The 16,284-nt window shown below is 34.0% G+C and overlaps 1 protein-coding gene across 1 annotated transcript; it reads right to left on the bottom strand.

The window, feature by feature from the left end:
• Positions 1-6,264: 6,264 nt before the first annotated feature.
• On the bottom strand, positions 6,265-14,732 carry LOC133824973 (uncharacterized). The gene is made up of 4 exons (XM_062257980.1): positions 14,544-14,732; positions 6,963-7,178; positions 6,712-6,837; positions 6,265-6,595 (listed from the first exon to the last, which is right to left on the bottom strand). Exons 1-4 carry the CDS (start codon positions 14,730-14,732, stop codon positions 6,404-6,406), a joined length of 723 nt encoding a protein of 240 aa, XP_062113964.1. The 3' UTR covers positions 6,265-6,403.
• Positions 14,733-16,284: the final 1,552 nt, after the last annotated feature.

Here is a 16,284-nt window from a genome sequence, read left to right as displayed (position 1 = left end):
CTTCTCAATAAGAAGATATAGATGTTAATATCTATGATTAACACTCCCAATTAATTATACTATCAAGATCCTAGGATGTAAGTATGGGCTAGTTCGTAAGGTAAGATGGTAATGAACAAGTCAAAGAACTCAAAAACTATAATCAGTTAGAATACTAACCACTCATAATTGAGATTGAATTGACCTATGGTCAACTATATGATATGACTAGAATAGATAATAATGGCATGTTTACTTATTCTATCTACTGTCAATATTGGTCCAGTCCAATATAACAAATATATCCGATCTTATCTACTTTGCAAATGTTCTGGAAATAAAATAACACTACAATGTGTAAGTAGATCATATCGTAGATTGGCAAGTCAGTGTAAATCCTCTGCACTGACTAAACTTAGGACTAACTTATGTTTGAACATATAATCATATTTATATTCCTTTATGATTACGTCACTCTAAATATGATTAGCTATATGTTCAGGATTTAATAGAAGTTTATATTAAACAAATAATCATGAAAATAAAACATGTAAGCAAAGTGATTGACCAAGTATAAAATGATTTCTATTATTTTATTGATAATAAAATGAGATTACAAAGAAATTGAGTTTTAATTAGGGCATAAAACCCCAACAAACTCCTACTTGTACTAATTGAAACTAATGCCTTAATTCTACTAATCTCATTTCCTTGATATGCTTATCAAATGTAGCTTATGGTAGTGTCCTTTTAAACGTATTTGCAAGATTGTCTTTAGATGCAGTCTTCATAACCTTCACATCTCCCTTAGCCACAAATTCTCGAATTATGTGATCCTTCCTTTCTATATGCTTACTCCTCTTGTGACTATGGGGTTCTTTCAAGTTGGCTATTGCTCTTGTATTTCCACAAAACAACACAAGCGGTTTATCCACATCTGAAATGACACCAAGATCTGAATAGAACTTCTTTAGCCAAAATATTTCCTTGGCTGCTTCAGACGCAGATATGTATTCAGCGTCCATTATGGAATCTAAGATCGCAGACTGCTTTACGCTTCTCCATATCGCAGGTCCACCCCCAAGAGTAAACACCATTGAAGAAGTAGACTTCTTTTCATCGACATCAGTTTGAAAATCTAAATCAGTGTAGCCTAAAGGGTTTAGAACACCACCCTTGTAGGCTAACATATAATCCCTAGTCCTTAAATACTTCAGAATATGGTTATTTGTTATCCAATGTTTTGATCCTGGGTTTGAGTGATACCTGCTCACTACTCCCACTACATAGTAAATATCTGGTCTAGTAAACAACATGGTGTACATTAGACTTCCAACTGCAGATGCGTAAGGAACTTTTCTCATTGCATCTTCTTCTTCAGGAGTGTGGGAAGACTGCTTAGTTGAAAGATAGACTCCATGGTGGGACGATAGACGTCCTTTCTTGGCATTTTTCATTGAGAAACGTTCAACCATTTTATCAATGTAAGCTGCTTGGGATAGAGTAAGAGTCTGTTCTTTCTATCCCTAATGATCTCGATACCTATAACATAAATTGCTTCTCCCAAATCCTTCATCTAGAATTGAGTGCTCAACACATTGTTGAAGTTCTGCTTACACTTAAGGAAGTTTTCTCCAGTGAGTTTCTCCATTGAAAGTTGAGAAATGGGAGTAGACACAACCATAATAATACCACATATTATCCTTCATTTCGATGAGAACCATATTTCAAAATTTAATTATAAATTCAAAATTCAAAGTGATGATCATCATTATCATCATCATTTAAAATTAAATAAATCAAAAGACTATTTTTGACTTGCCAATTTTATTTTCACCAACTCAAATAAAATAATTAATTTATATATATATATATGAAATTTGAAAGTTTATATACTTAAATTAACAAATATATTTTTTAAATTAATTAGTCAACCTCAATTATCATATAATTGCATACTTGACCCGAAGAATAAAATTCTTCTCAATTTCCAAAATTACAATTATATCCTTGTATCAACTCTTGCCTTGATATGGTGTTGATAGAGCCACCCTTGAGAGCTATGGACCTATAATATCAAGCTTCAATAAATATTACATTATTAATCAAAGCTCTTTGATTAAATAATCATATTTATTAATATCATGATTACACCACAAAAACTATGAGATTGAACTCTTGATAATTATAGACATATATTTACTAAATACTTTATAAAGAATAAAGTGTCCATTGATATAATCATTACATACAACGTTAATCCTCTGTTAATGGCTCATAACTAAAAGGGAATAAAATTACCATTGACTTTACTAGTGACGGTTGTGTAACTACAAGTTTGCAACGTGAGCGCTCATAACCTTTTCAGTTCTAAAAGTCAACCAAAGAGGGAACCATTATTCAATCTATAAGAAGGTATTGATTCCATACCTGTTAAACCACGTCCCCAGCCATATACATCATTGAGTCCCCAAAATAATTGTTCTTAGCCTGATCATTCTGACGAACCTTAACGCATGAATCAAAGGATCATATGACATATATAGGAGTTCATAGTAACATTAGGATTAAGATCATTGTGTATATGATCATCTTTTGATGTTTTTGATTAATACTATGAAACGATGTTTAAACAATTATTAACAAATCACATCTGGTCCAGTTCTACATACTCTCAACATGCAAAGTACCTACACTAAAGTGTCCTACTACACTAGTAACCTGGATCTAGGTCACATGTATTCATAATACTAGTGGACCGTACTTGTAGTGATTAATCTAAAGATTCCATAACATTACTTTACAACGAACTATTAAAATTTATTACTTAATCTCAATCCTCCAATACTAATATGTGATTAAGACCACATAGATAAGCTTTGGAATTTTTTGATATTCACTTAATATTATCATATAATATCAGACATAGTCTATGTATAATAATTCAATTAAATTATTTATTTTATTTAAAAAAATTGTCAACTACAATTGCTTTAAGGGCACTATTCCCAACAAATATAACTCATCACTACTACAAAATTGACATGGGACGATGGTTTCAAACCGTCGTATGGACTCTCGTACGTCGGTTCTAATACCATCATCCCATGCAATGTCATGCCATGTAAATCATGACATGACGGTTTAAATAAAAGTGTCATCTCTTGTCGTAAATGAGACGATGGTTCCTATACATGCGTTGTCTCTTGTGGTACATGAGACGACAATTTCTGTGGAAGCGTCATCAACTGCAGTAAATCAGACAACTGCTCCTACTCAAGCGTCATCCTCCTGCAGTACATGAGATGACAATTTATGTGCAAGCATCATCCCCCCCGCAATACATAAGACGACAGTTTTGTGGAGACCGACGTCCCATGTAGAATATGAGAATTTTTTCATTTCTCTATTTTCAATTACTATATTCATTCATAATTTCCTGTGTAATTACAACATAGTTCAGACAGAATCAACAGGCAGAAATAGAACTCAGTATGTTCCAAATCTAAAAATTACAAGATCAAAATATACATTTTATGGTATGCTTGAGTTTTATGATACATTTTATGGTATGTTTGAGTTTTATAAGACACATTGATCTTACTTTATATCTTTAAATGTTATAAAATTATTTTTTTAATAAAATATGTGAGGCATACGCCACTCACAAAAACAAAACGCCTTGAGGCGTATTAGCGGTATTTTAAACATTGCTTGCTACCAATGTATCAGTCCAAGTGTGACAACATATTCATTGCGATATCATTTATAGGAGTATTGTCATTAAAATTTTGAAGAGAAAACATTAAAGTATAAAAGTAAATCAAACAGAAAATCGGACAGCAAATACCCTAATTTACTAGCTTAGCCATCTATCACAATCAACACAAACAAATCAAACAACACACATGTTTTCATCCATATATCACAGCAGCACACAAAATTTTCAGAACCTACTTCACTAATACATGCAAGTTTTCAACCTTCCCTTATCACCGCAGCACACAATTATAATCCCAGAACCTACTTCACTATGGATGAATATTTAAGATATTCAAACTCCTCTAAAATACACATGTATAATATTAAAAAGAATAAAAGCATAATAATACTACTGCCAACAAATGTACCTGATAATCGCCCGCATGAAGACGACACATCGCTTGCCAGGTGATGAATAATTGCTTTAAATAGAAAATTTTCAATATAATGGATTAGATCTAAGGATGATATGCATATTATATAAACCTAGCTATCTATACTTGCGATGTTAATCGAAATTTATAACAAAACAGGTCTAATATCCAATCAATTTTTTTATTACTGTTGTAAAAGGAAAAAAAAAATGCAATTATGACAGCTAAAGGTAGATGCAGGTACTAAACGAGTGATAGATTGACTTAGTTACTTATTTGCTTATTACCATGGGACAAATGATTTTCTCATTTTCTGAATGAAATGTATAGGGGTCAAACAGAAGCTTCTCTATCCGTATATAATAATTCAAAATATTTTACCAAGTAAAATAATTTGATAGGGATGAATGATCTTAAATTTAATAATAAAATGTTAACAAGTGGAAGATTTTTGTCTTATTGATTGCTTTTAAGTTATTTGAATTGATCAATCAATATATCTATATATATACAGAAAAATATTATTATAAACTATAATATATATAGGGCACACATATGGATAATGTGAAACACGAGGAGCTCATTAAGAAAACCTAATTGAAAAAGATGTGGAATTTGAAAGTACTATTGAGGAAGTTGATGTGTTACACCAATTAAGAAATTTTGTATAGTTTTTAAGTTGTAGAACAATGGGTAGCGGCCTAGTCCGGCCACTCCATATGAAAACTATGTCTCAACTATACTTTCATTTTGTATATGGATTGATATATTTCTTGACCAATATCATATATATTATTATCATTTCCCCCACCTTCACCAAAATTCCAATTATCTCTCTTAAATATGCTATATTAATATTATACTCTTCTGGCAGGGCAAGCACAAACTGACAGGCATCAATACATCAAAGTTGTATCATCATGCATACCATTTTAAATATATATCTTTATAGTAATTAGATCAAAAAAGAATCTTAGCCAAAAAAAAAAATTAAACAAAAACGAAAAAGGAAAGGAAAGAAACAGAGAATGCACTGCATGTACTCTAAATTTAATTTGATGAACTTTGAGGAGTTCCAATGATTAATAATCATTGGATTAACTCAACCATTGATCTAACAATTATGGGGTGGACGGGATGCAAAATCTACTCCTATATATTGATAGATACACACTCTTATGTTATTCAGTATATTAGCAAGAAATAACATTATAACTAGCTAGCTAGAATAACAGGGTACAAAAGCTTACACCGTGGGTTACATATATGCATGGTTAAGAAAAATACAATTAATAATAATAATAAAAGGAGGTGAAACTAAATAATATGTATATATATATATATGTGTGTGTAGGATTAATTTAATTGTCAACGATGAAATCGAAATCGAACACTGAAATAATCTGGCATGTATAGATGAAAACACATAGTTGCAGCTGAGCATTAAGTTTCAATTGTCTCATTGGTCATAATCCAATGAAACTGGCCTAGAGAGTTGTCTAAGAGATTAATCAACTTAAAGGGAGTGATAACTACAATATATATACTTTGTTTAGCATGCACGAAAACTATATTCAACTTATATATATATACTAGTTAGAATGTACATGCAATGCACGTAATGTTTTGCACTACATATATTTGAATTTAAAACAATTTAAAACAGAAATATTTAAAAATTATATATGATTTCCATAATAAATATTAAATATGTGAAATAATGAAAATATATTACATGGTATTAAAAGAAAAACGTTGTGTTAATATTTAAAAGATTTAGTTAGGTAATTTATAAACTAAGACGAAGATTCAACTACTGGTTGCAATTCTTGAATAGAGTAGATATTAAAATTCTTATATTTTTGTTGCTTTAACTTTTCTGGATCAGCATAAATTTTTTTATTTTTGGAGCAATATAACAAATCAATTCTATATATATATATATAGAATCCCTTTTTTGGTTTTAAAAATAGAAGCAATATAACAAATCAATTTTGGTTTTATATAGCAGATTTTGGTTTTAAAAATAGGAGCAATATAACAAATCAATTCTAAAATACTATCAAGTTTATTTAGAGAACATGATTTTTAATAATTTTTTTAAGAAAGAACCAATCAATCAAAATTATTAACAAAAGAAACCATTTGCATAAAATGAAAAAAGGTATTTTCTTCCCCCAAGTCTTCTAGTTCTTCCTAGTTCATTGGTACCATCTATGTTCATGAGGTTTCAGCACCACCTAATTGGCTAGTTCCTCCTCTTCACAATCTTCTTATCTACTAAATTCTTACCTCATCGTTGGCCTTGGCCAATGTTTTGCAGGCCTAAATGTTATTAACTCGATAGCATCGCCAATTTCCATGAAGATCCTAGCTTCATAGAAGCAACCATCAGTACATTGCAACGTCAAATCGTAATGCACTCCTGCAGCCATCCCAGATAACACACTCAGAACCTTGCTAAGCTTCAAATCAGCACCCTGCATACATGCATATATAAAAGATAAGAAAGAAAACATTTCAAGAAAATTCATAAAAAAAAATAAAGTTTAATTTATTTTAAAACAAATATCATGAAATTATTAAGCCAACAAACATTGAGCCTGTTAAATTCAGCAACTGCTGCAAGAGATGCTTTCCAACCCCTTTCATCATCAGCAGAGCGCACGTTAAACGCAAGCCACTGCCTTCTGCCTTTAGGAAGGTAATCAACATGAAAACTCTATACAAATAAGAAAATATTAGCAAGTAAGATATCAAGTACAATTGACACATATATATTTATATATATATAGAGAGAGAGGGAGAGGTGTGCTTTAAATAAAGAGACAGAGTAAGAGATAATACATCAGTGAGTTTCAGTTGGTTTACAACAATTAACAAATCTTCTTCAAAATCATCTGGCTGATCTGGGTAGGGGTAGATGGGCTTGGATTTTAGTGTTGGGTAAGGTTTCCCATCCCAATAAGGATCAATAAAATCATATTTTTTATTATTATTACTATTATTCCCTGCTACCAGTACCACCTCTTCTTCCATGTTGTTTCCATTCACCTCTGCCATCTGTCATGGAACCACAAACAAAGTCAGAAGAGACCAGCAAAAATAGATTAGACAGGCATATTAACTACTACAATATTTTTCAATTAATTATTTCAATTTCAAGGATTGACCTCCTCTCAAATAAATTGAGGACCCTCACTTATGGCGAAGGAATACCGTGGGGACAACAAAAACAACAAAAACCAAACAAAATAAACAATCAATGCCAAAACCATACCCAAGGACTCCAACTCAACAAAACATCCATTTTTCTCGATCTGAGAAGAAATTGATGCACTTTACATTCACATTCACCTTGAGCCAGATGGGAACATATCTAGCCTTATTTGAAAGTAGACATAAACTCAGAGGGATACTTGGTGGGGTTACTCAAAGAAATGGAATCTACACAAGGTAGACTTAAAAACTTAGTAAAATAAGTTTTGAATTTTTTAAAAGGATTCCAAAGTTGATAAGAATCATATTCCTATAAATCTTATATGTATATATATAACTTGAAAATAATAACACCAAAGCATTAACTCAATAGTAGAAAACAAATAAGCAAATACCCTTCCCATTAACTAACACGCCCCTCCAAGAGTTCAACAAATTCAATATCATCCTCTAGTTTTTTAAAGTGAATATACGCTCTAAATAACCAATCCTTCTAAAATTAATAAATAAACTGGATTCACTGGTCAATGTTCTTTTAAATTGCACAAACACAAACTTCCCACAAACATACAACAATATAAAAGTCCTAACTCTCCTTTCACCGACACAGATTCAGTACACAAATCAAGATCAAGTCCTTTACATGTAAAGATTAAAGATAGAAATTAGTATTCAATACCCTAATTAACCACAGCCATAGCAAAGAAATTAGTAATATATGACACACAATAAATAATATACTTAATTAATTGAGGTGGCATATGCATTTCTCAGCCACTGGTGCATTAATCTCTAACACAAACAAACCAATTATTGATTGGCCCAGCTTACTTTTGCAGATTTTCACAAGATTTAATAACTTGTTTTCTTAAATCTTAACTACCAATAACATTTAAAGAAAAACTTAACACAGAAGGACAGACACCTATTAGAACTCCAATCAATTTTCCTTTTTGTGTAAAAACTCATGAAATTTTATATCTGTCTCACATATGAAAACACATAACCACCATGAAATATAAGATGAAATTATCTTTCAGTCCTAAATTCTCATTTCCTTGCTTTTATCATTTCCTTCATTATATTTACAAGTCATACACAACATGCTTAATTATAGATAAGCAATCATCAGTTTGGTAAAGGTAAACAAAGTCCAATGATACTCAGAGAACCAACAACGAGTCACACATACATTAAAGTATTATACATAAATAATCTAATAGAAATTTATTTCATATCCAGAAGTAATAAATTATAAGTCCGATCAACTAAACAAGGACGAAAACAAACATATTAAAACTAAATAAATAAAGGGAGAGAAAGAGAAGAAAACATACAGAATTTTATCATAAAGCATAAATTATAAAGGGAAAAAATCAAAACCTTGAGTGAATTATAAGAATGCCATAGCTGGGCTCAAATTCCTTGATTTCAGCAAGCTCACTCCCATAAGTATCTATCCATTACACTTTCCTTCTTTCTGTGCCAGGTATATCACCACTGCATTCCACTATTTGTTCCCATGGTAAGACGAATTTTTTAGTCAACATTGTTACAGTGTAAGTACTATATATATGCTTATATATTGAACTGGTAATATTGTGTCTTCATGACCTGTTTTTGCAGTGTTTTACAACCATTACTGGCTACCTTTCATTCCGCTAGGGGTAAGATTAAAACTTCACCAAACTATATTTATACTTGTTTTATAACATATATTTGTCTTATTAACCTTACTCAACACACCAGCCCATAAAAAGCTACTTACAAATAATAACAAAACAGAGAAATACCCAAAAAATAATTCATCTTAAAATCAGTCAAATTGTAGACAAAAGTAACACAAGTTATCTATGAACAAAAATAAAATCTGGGAATTTTGAGAGTAAGCACCTCAGTACTTTACTTTGAAATTTTATAGAATAACACAAAGATAGATACAGAGATGCTAAAAAAGAAAAAAGAATGAAAGAAACACAAATGGAAGATACTTAATAGAAATTACGATCTTGATTTCTGCCCATAGCTTTACCGTAATTTATTCTTCTTCTTTCTTTACAATACAAAGACATACAATGGTACAACATGAGTCAATACCCTTACAAATTCGCATTTACAGAGAAGAAGCCCCAAATAACCAAACCTATTATCAAACCCAGAACAGAACTTAACTATTTCCCACATATAATAAATTCACCACAAAGAACAACCAAGAACAACCATATATGCTAATGCCGGAAATCACCAAATCTGAAAGAATGTCGTTTGAAAGAGATGCTTACCCAGATTTTCCCAGACACCAGAAGTTCTCGCTTCCCCAAATCTGCCCAAAAGTTATGCCTTTACCGTGCTCAGAAAATTAATGAGATGCTCGGATGCAGAGACAACAATGTTTGTCTTGTTCGGCGCTTCATTGACAGGGACGACGAGAAACAAAAAGAAATTGGGGGAAAAAAGAAGAAGAAGAAATCGAAAAAGAGAAACAAGGTCAGAGGAAAAATAAAATAATATCTTTAGTTTTTTTACTTTTATTAAATAAAATCTTATTATAAAATCAATTTCTTTAATTTCCTTTTGGCCCCAAATTTCAATAATCACCTCTATTAAGTCCTTTACTAAATTCATTTTATTTTTTAAAAACCCCATTTTTAATTAAATAATATTTTAATCCAATAATCTTGACTAATCAAAACTTTTTCTTTTAATCCCAAATATTATAATTAAATCATAATTTATTTTAAATCTCACAAATTTTAGGATAAACCTTTCATCCAATTGGATATATATTATTATTTATCCAAATAAATGATAATATAAATTTAGAGGGAAATATTTCTTTATAGTCTCAAAATTGGTATTGATTAGAAAATTCGTATTGTATTAGACAACAGTTTAAGTAGAAATGTTGTCTCATGTTAAAAATAGGCATGTTACAACAGTCTCATTCGAAATGTCATTTCATGTGAGTTTTAATTTGCATGGCACAATAGTTTGTGAGCGACTGTTGTATCATGTATATTTTTAACATGACACAACAGTTCTACTACAAACGTCATCTCATGCATGTCGTCTAAGTACAATTTTGTAGTAGTGCATATATTTCACATAATCTCACATATATTCAATTAAATCCATATATAAATCCGAGTATGCCCTCCTAGCACAGTAATCAAGGAACTCAACCTTAATAGAGAATTCAGGACATTACAACTATCCCCTCCTTAGAAGAATTTCATCCTCAAAATTTATTCAAATGTCTCCAGATACTAATCCTGCTGATATGACAATAACTTCTGAGTCCAGTCCTTTACCTCGATATTTCTTGTAAGACCATCACTAGAGTGACAATCTTATTCTATAAGAATTTATTGCTTCTATCAAGGATTTCCACTTGCCTTTCCTTAGACAATTAGTTCCACTGGAATTCCAGCGTTGCTTCACCCAATTAGGAGTAATACTCGACACCCCTTTCCTTAACATTGGCACCAGCAACACCTTATGAGCCTCTACCCATGCTAGGGTAAGGCTAATATGTAGGTCCCTGGCCTAATTCTTATTAGGATTATGTAATTTTATCAAATCTAGTGTCAAATTTCTTCTTTCTTTCCCAAACTAGCTTATCATTTTAGTCCACAATACTCGGAGAAGTACACAGTCTCCAATCCTGGAGCTCCACATTCCCATATTTAAATTTGGGAACTCATACATCTTTTCAATAAAGCAAACACTCCTGCCCTAACAGTCCTTAATAACTTTATTGGTCCTCCAGACCAATACTAAACCAGAATACTTCCTATCCCTCGTTTCACATCCCGAAATGAGTAATTCTCATTTCCTATCTCACAATACCTTATGTCGAGTCAACCTAGATACGACTGTCATTCATCACCATGACAATCTAATCAAGGGACCATACTTGCCTCAATGTCTCAAAAACTCGCACATTCGAGGTCAAATGCTTCAGGTCTAAGTTGTTCCTTCAAGTTGTCAGTTTGTCTGAAGGTAACAAATAATTTCAATTTCCATTCTTATACTTATCACCCTCTATGCCCCTTCTCAGAACTTGGAAAATAAAGGGTGTCAATCTGACATTATTGACTTCGGTGTCCCACGGAGACATACGGTCTCCTTTCGCATATAATTATTCTAATGATAACTAGCTCACACAAACCATAGTGTGCTAACCTAACATGTCAAGTCACAACTTTTCGTATCCACTCATCTCACCTACTATAACCTTCCATACTAACTCCATGATACCCTATAGTCATAATAGCCTTGCTGGCTTCTAATTATCATCTCTTACTTGCTGAAAGATTAGGCAGCGCGCCTCCTGGTATACCTGTTTTAGGTCTGAACATACATTCAAACTTTCTGGATACAACAATTATAAGGGGTAGTATAAGACTCATCCAGAATCTCCCCCTTGATGCCAGCATCCATCGGATCATGCATCCAATCCTCATATCTTAACCTATCCATGTTAAAGTAGTAGGATTCTTAGCCATTCCTACAAGATTTTCTTTTTGTATTTTATTGCTCATAGAGGCATATCATCAATCATAGATTATTTACCAATCGTGGTCGTTATCTCACTTGACTTTACTATAGTCCTTTAGGAATCATACAACTGACACAAACCTTTCTAACTCAAGGAGTCAACCTCGAGATTAGTTTTCTCTAAGTGATAAAGGATTTCACTATGAGTTCTTCGCTAGTTCCCACTAGCCCCTTTGTCTCATGTTCAACCCCTTATGGGTGACAAAACTCTTTAACTTTCATATTAGTACACGCAATTCTTTTCCATACGTGTCGTCACCTCACCCTTACCATGGCTATCTGGTAATACTATCAACTCAAAGTCACGTATAGAGCATTTACGTTCTTTCTTTATCCACTATGCAACATGAACAATCACCTTTTTAGTCTACACATGGGCACACCCTAGTCCTTGACATACCACACTATTAACTCCTCATTTTAAGCAAGACAGTGTCCATCGTACCATCCTCCTGTATCAGTCCATCACATGCATATTATAATACCATGGCATGCTAATCAACTCTTATTTCAACTCTTGAAATTCTGGCACGCAACTATCATTTCAGACAATCATTAGGTTCCTACGTTTTCTCAGTCTAGGGTATAGCAGTCCTTAAAGATGCTTCAAGTAAACGCCGATGTGTTTCGCTAGTCTTACCATACTTCTAACCTCTAAAACGTTCCTTTAGCCAATTTCTTATTGTTTCTATCTTAATAATATCACATGTGATCTCATCACTCCCCATAATGTGCCTATGAATATCTTCTGGAGAATGCAAAAATTATCCCTTAGGGAACCTTTGCTGTAATTCACGCTTCCTCACCCTCGATCGATCCAAACATGAATTTTACCTACCATTCCAATATTGTCTACTTGTTGAATTTGTGTGGGACGCTGGAGCATTGGTCATTTCAAGATCCTTCACTGGAAATCCATCACAACATATTGGGTGCGAGAGGTAATTATTTAAATGTCTTTCACCTTGATCCTTAGCTGGTAATAACTAGATCGAGGGTCAATTCTTGAGAGCATTGTCCTATCATGCAACCAGACAGATGAATCTTTCATTCTTAGTAATGGGTACCTAATCCTAAAAATTACTTTACTTGGCTATCCATATGTGATACACATTCTCCCAAACTTGGCCTTCTTCTTAACAAATTGTGTTGACCTATCCCATGGTGAGATGCTCCATCTAATCAACCCTCAACTCCAATAACTTCTTCAACTGAACCTTTAATTCTTTTTGCTCAGCTAATGCCATTCTGTATTATGTCCCGGATACTGGTTCTATCCCTGTCTTAATCATGTAGCACACTCAATTCCATGATGCGACAGCGATCCTCACGAACCTTAGTAAACCCATCTGAAACCTCACTGGCCAATCCAGTTTTCATCTGGTCCAACTGATATATATCCCGAGTGGCACCTACCATAATAGCTAGGCATCCTTTAAACATAACTGGTTCCTTTCCTTTTAAATTCAGAAGTCACTATCTTTCTTACAGTCCATGGTTGTCCCTTTTTTGGAAGACTAATCCACACTTAGGATCATATCAAAATCCTCATATAACCCACACAATCAATTATTACCACTAACTTTCTACCAATAATACTTTGACCGATTCTCTTGGAAGTTATCAATTTCCCCCAGCAGACACTAAAGTCTCAAGCCCCACAACGTCATAATCATATAGCATATGCCGCATATCTATGTCTCTTCTAAGAAATGCATAGTACCAAACTAGATCAACACAATGTAAGAGAACAAGAACTAGAAAGCCAACCTGTCACCTCCGAAGGACTAGCCTCGGGCTCGGACTACATCAAGGAGGACAGTCAAACTGGACTCGAGCTATCTACACTCCTTGATTCTCCCTTCTTTAATCTCAGGCAATCCTTTCATAAGTGCCCAACCATTCCACATAGAAAACTTGCCTTCACTCGACATTCTCCCAAATGGCATCCCCTGAACCTGGTGCATACTGGATAACTTCTCCAGATCTCATTGTCGCCTTGGTAGCCATCCTGAGTGCTACAACCCCTCCTGTCAGGACCTGGGGTAATAGAACTACCAGGGGTCTTCCTGTTTTGGTTACTAGGGCCTCTGCCCTTACCTGATCCCATTGATCGGGGTACCATTGTTTGAGCTTCCTACCCTACAGCACTCTCGCTCCATATCTCATCTCCTGCATCCTCTATAGCAAGGGCCCTCCCTACCGCATGTGTGTAGGAAGGAATCTCATGAACTGGAGAAACCTAACTCTTTGGGCTACCCCAGAGTTCAATCCTCAAATGAATTGTTCCTTTCGATCAAAATTTGCTGGTACCATATCAAAAGAAAATTTGGCTAACCAATCAAATTCGTTGACATATTCTGTTACTGTCTTACTACCTTACATGAAGTTTATAAACTCATTGGTCGTCACAATTCGAACTGCATCGCAGTAGCACCTTTCATTATATAATCGTTTGAATTCTTGCAAAACCATCATGAAAATATTTTGGGTCTGGGAAACCACTTCCCAGCGTTCGGCATCCTCTCGCAGCATGTATGTGGCACAAGCCTCTCTATCCTTGCCTACAACCCCCATATAGTCAAGGATGGAGCTAATCATGCCCATCCATTGTTTAGCTCTGAACGGATTGAAGCCTCCCTAAAAAACTAGAGGATAATGCTTCTGAAATCCTTCATACAGTAGCTCCCATCTGTCCTCACCCTCAGGTTGAATCGAAACTAGTGCCATTATTGTCAAAACATATGGAGCAGCGTTCCCTGACAGAACCTGCTGTGTCAACCACTTAATCTCCACCTCCTGGTTTTGCAGTCTTGCTTGCATTCCAACAAACATCATGTTGCTGATTCCCAGTGCCAAATGAAGGGTTCTGGCCCCAATTATCATCCACAGCCTCAATATTACCCATACTTGGTCCAATTGACTGCCTTGGAAACATAACTTATGAATCTGTCTACAGTCAATGACTTAACCTATCAGGCATGATAATAATATCGAAGAAATATTCCACGAGCAGAGCCTAACAACACAATAGCCACATACATTATGCATACCAAGACACAAGACTATAATATTCATGCATTAATTATCTAGCCTTACTCCCACAGGATACATATACAAATCATGCTCTATATTCTAGCATACAAGTAAGGTGTTTAGGTTCAATTTAAATAGTAAAACACATCATCATGTTATTAGATACCAAACCATGAGTCGAGCTTATCTTTAGTAGCGAGTCTACATGCGCAGTTACTCTTCAGTATCCCTTAACCCTAGATTGCTCTGATACCAAGTTGTAACGCCCTGGTTAAGCAAGACTATTACACTATGTGTTTAAAATAGTGCTTAACTCACTAAACGAGTCATTTTGGACTTAAATGTGTCATTAAAAACTAAATGAAGGTTAGGTAATAAAAATTTTGGTAAACGAAGTAATTACTATTCATTAAAATTATTAAGTTTATACACAAGATCTCAAAAAGTGGTTATAGGTTAAAAAGACAGATAAAATAAAAAATTATTCGTCCTAAGCGGTAAAATAGGGTTCAACCCTTGTTCCTCCCAAGTTGTCCCGACCATGGTAGTCGAGTAGGCTGCATATATACACACAGCCACTAAAGCTCTCCAACTCATGGCTGGTCCACTAAATCAAGGTTGCTTACCCTTGCCCTTACCTGCACCACATAGCACCCGTGAGCCAAGGCTCAGCAATAATACTTAAATCAACATATACAAATGAGCAACAACATATATAGTAGTAAACTTAGATCAATAAGTTCAATATGCCATAAGACATGAGTAATAAGCTTAGCAGTAATAATCTGCTCTATCAAACACATAAACCAATCTCAACATTCAATAATGTTAATTAAGTGCAATTAACACTTATGTTTATTTGTATGATGTCCATGCCCGACGCCCTTAAGCCTAGCCCTATGGTCTTGTAGCTGACCTCGACACGCTTAGCCCGGGCAGCGTTCCTAGGTTGCTGTTGAGCCCAACGCCCTTATGCCGGCCTTTAGAATACATATAGTTACATATATATTGCACAACACACAATTAGATGTATCATATACAAGCATGGCCTACCGGATACTCTTAAATACACTTATACCTATATTCTCACGTATAGTCTCAGTCATTATCATATTTATTAACAGGGGTTCAAGCCTCAAACACAACCCGGGTGTAGTTTTCTTACATCGAGTTCCATGCAATAGACAATATAGCCTCAAGTACGATCCTGATCCAGAGCCTTGCTATAATCTAGTCACAACACAGGCATACTCTTATTAGGGATTGACTCCAAATCCTAAGCCTTACCCCATACTCTATTCTTAAGATTACTATTCCCAGTGGGCCACCAAATCGATTCCCAAACTCCTCAAGC

The sequence above is a fragment of the Humulus lupulus genome, chromosome 3 (assembly GCF_963169125.1).
Source record: "Humulus lupulus chromosome 3, drHumLupu1.1, whole genome shotgun sequence".
Classification (NCBI taxonomy): Eukaryota; Viridiplantae; Streptophyta; class Magnoliopsida; order Rosales; family Cannabaceae; genus Humulus; species Humulus lupulus.
This window is presented reverse-complemented; position numbering and strand designations above follow the sequence as displayed.

Excerpts from the sequence above, each read along its gene's own strand:
- LOC133824973 (XM_062257980.1), bottom strand. The coding sequence starts at position 14,732 with ATGATGTTTGTTGGAATGCAAGCAAGACTGCAAAACCAGGAGGTGGAG. Across the intron at positions 7,179-14,543 it reads TTCAGAAGCATTATCCTCTA|ATGGCAGAGGTGAATGGAAA; the intron begins GTTTTTTAGGGA and ends GTTCCATGACAG. Across the intron at positions 6,596-6,711 it reads CTGAATTTAACAGGCTCAAT|GGTGCTGATTTGAAGCTTAG; the intron begins GTTTGTTGGCTT and ends GCATGTATGCAG.